The sequence below is a fragment of the Halyomorpha halys genome, unplaced genomic scaffold, assembly GCF_000696795.3.
Source record: "Halyomorpha halys isolate HHAL.00 unplaced genomic scaffold, Hhal_1.1 Scaffold1472.1, whole genome shotgun sequence".
NCBI lineage: Eukaryota > Metazoa > Arthropoda > Insecta > Hemiptera > Pentatomidae > Halyomorpha > Halyomorpha halys.
The window spans coordinates 118,598-121,055 of NW_027104804.1; the positions used below are offsets into that span (position 1 = coordinate 118,598).

General features: G+C 36.2%; 1 protein-coding gene across 1 annotated transcript in view; it reads right to left on the reverse strand.

The window, feature by feature from the left end:
- Positions 1-2,012, reverse strand: part of LOC106689804 (uncharacterized) — a gene marked incomplete at both ends in the record, with an annotated part of 120,523 nt that extends 118,511 nt beyond the window's left edge. The window contains 1 exon segment of the mRNA XM_014434987.3: positions 1,872-2,012. Coding sequence (XP_014290473.3) covers positions 1,872-2,012 — 141 coding nt within the window.
- Between the last annotated feature and the right edge of the window lie 446 nt (positions 2,013-2,458).

The following is a 2,458-nucleotide window of genomic DNA, read 5'->3' on the forward strand; positions in this document are numbered from 1 at the left end:
GTTGTTTCAGTGTCCCTTTTTCCTTTTTTTTTTAATTCTCATCACCTGACTTCACATAAGTGGTGCCGAAACCCGGGAACTTTAGCCGGGAACTTTAGATACCGGATTAATTTTCAGTCTAAAAGAAATTTTTTTTTCATTGTTCTTTTTGAAATGACATATGATTATTCGGAGTCAGAGGATCTTAAAATGTGTGCTTCTAATGGAAAAACATATTCAAATAATTTGATAATCGCAATACTGCCCCTTACCATATATTTCATACATAAGTAACTAAATGTTAAAGTGCCCACGTGCTACCGGAAGATATGAATCTATTTAATTTGTCCTCTCTTTTTTATATCCTTAATAATCTTAACTCGCGGTATCAAAAACGAGTTGAGGACAAAAAAAAAAGGTTCAGATTTCGAACATTCCACTCCACTTTCCAGCAATGTCATCGTGTGGTGGACGTTGTCTCGTCTTCTTTGGAGCGCGGAATGTACAGGGCGGGAGTCTTTTTGGATTTAGAACAGGCTTTTGATCGAATCTAGCACCCGAGACTGCTTTACAAACTCCGTAAATTCCTACCGCCTACTACTACTTTCTCATCATTCGTTCCTTCTCATCGATAGGTTATTTCAAGTAAACCACAATGGTTCCTATTCATCCCTCTATTTTCAGTCCGCTGGTGTTCCTCAAGCTAATATCCTCGGTCCCATCCTCTGCACCATCTATACAGCTAACATTACAACCGATCCTAATACTATCCTCACCACGCATGCCAATGACACATGTGTGCTCGCAGTAAATAATAACCCATTAGTTTTATCCTAAACTTTCCAATCCTACATCACAGCTCTCGAAGAATGCTGTCGTAATTGGAGGATTAAGATAAATTCCAATAAATCCCATCAAATCACCTTTACCCTTCGTCGTAAACCTACCGACTGCCCTACCGTTTCATTTAATAATGTTACTCTTACCCCTGTCGAACAGATCCGCTACCTTGGACTACATCTGGACAAACGATTAACCTGCAATCCTGACTGAAAAGACAGGAAATTGCACGTCGATTTCGACTATTACAGCACTTACTAGACAAACGGTCTAAACTTCCTAAACATTACAAAAGACTGGTCTACATGACTGTAATAAGGCCAATCTGGACATATGAAGTTGAGCTTTGGGGCTTCACTAAACCTTCGAATTCCTCCCGTATCCAGCCCTTACAATCCAAAATCCTTTCTAAAATCCTCAATGTTCCTTACTTTGTCACAGATATAATCATACATAAAAACCTTAATGTCACCGATCTATCCCGAACCAGATATCACTCCTTCCATTATAGACTCCCTAACCACTCAAAAGAAGATGGCCACGAGACCTGCTAACGTAAAATGTCATTAGAGTGCTACCAATGGGTAGTTTCTCTACACGCCTCAATGTCGTTTCTCAACAATGTTGCAAAAACTAAGCAGATTCGAATCCATCGAATACTCAACAAGCTTAAAAAATCATTAAATAGCTAAGATAAAAATCATTGTGTAATATGCTGGAATACCAGCATTCCTTCTCACTTGATTGCTGACATTCCGAAATTCTTTGGAAAAAATGTTGATAAACTATTTGTTTAAAAATTTATTAATTTTTAAACGTTGGATAAACGTTTTTTCTTCTGCCTTTGGGTTTCATGGAATTAAAGTTCCATTTTTGACACACAGATTCCCATAAGCAATACATTTCATACATATCTCACCGAGTCCAGTTTCATGATGTGAAATAATATGACTATGTGATAAAACATTTTATACATTATTATGCTCTATCTGCTTCATTTTAAAAAATAAATAAAACGAACAAAAAAAAATCGTACAGTAAAATATACTTACATGGTCAATTATCATCTGATAAGCTTGTCCAACAGGTTCTTGCCTCAGTTTCAGCACAACTGGGTGGAGCAGGCGGATCCTTTCCTTTGCAATGGGATCGTATGCGGTGTTAATGATAAGGAAGTCCGCTTCGTTATATATCTGAAATAAAAAGTATTTACTAAAGCCCCCATATGATTCATTATTGAAACCCAAATCGATAACATTACACCATATTTTGGTAGTAAATATTAAGTAGCACATTAAAATTAATTAATGTAGATTTTATAAAAATTTATTTTATGAAATTTGTAACTATAAAAAAAAATTACGATAACTAAATATGAGAAATGTTTCAGAACACGCGATAATCTTGGAAAGGAACAACCCAATAGTGGTATTTCAATCATTGCATTACATTAGAAGATCCCGTGGCCATCTTCTATTAAGGCGTCTCGGAGGATCATCAGGGATGGCTAAGGATGAGAAATTAAGTAATAATAAGTTTGGGGCAAATCTGCAACGAATGGGATGTTGAGGTCTTTATGGATGAGTTTATTTGAGACGTAATAATGAGTATCAAGGATTTTAGATTGTAAGGATTGGGT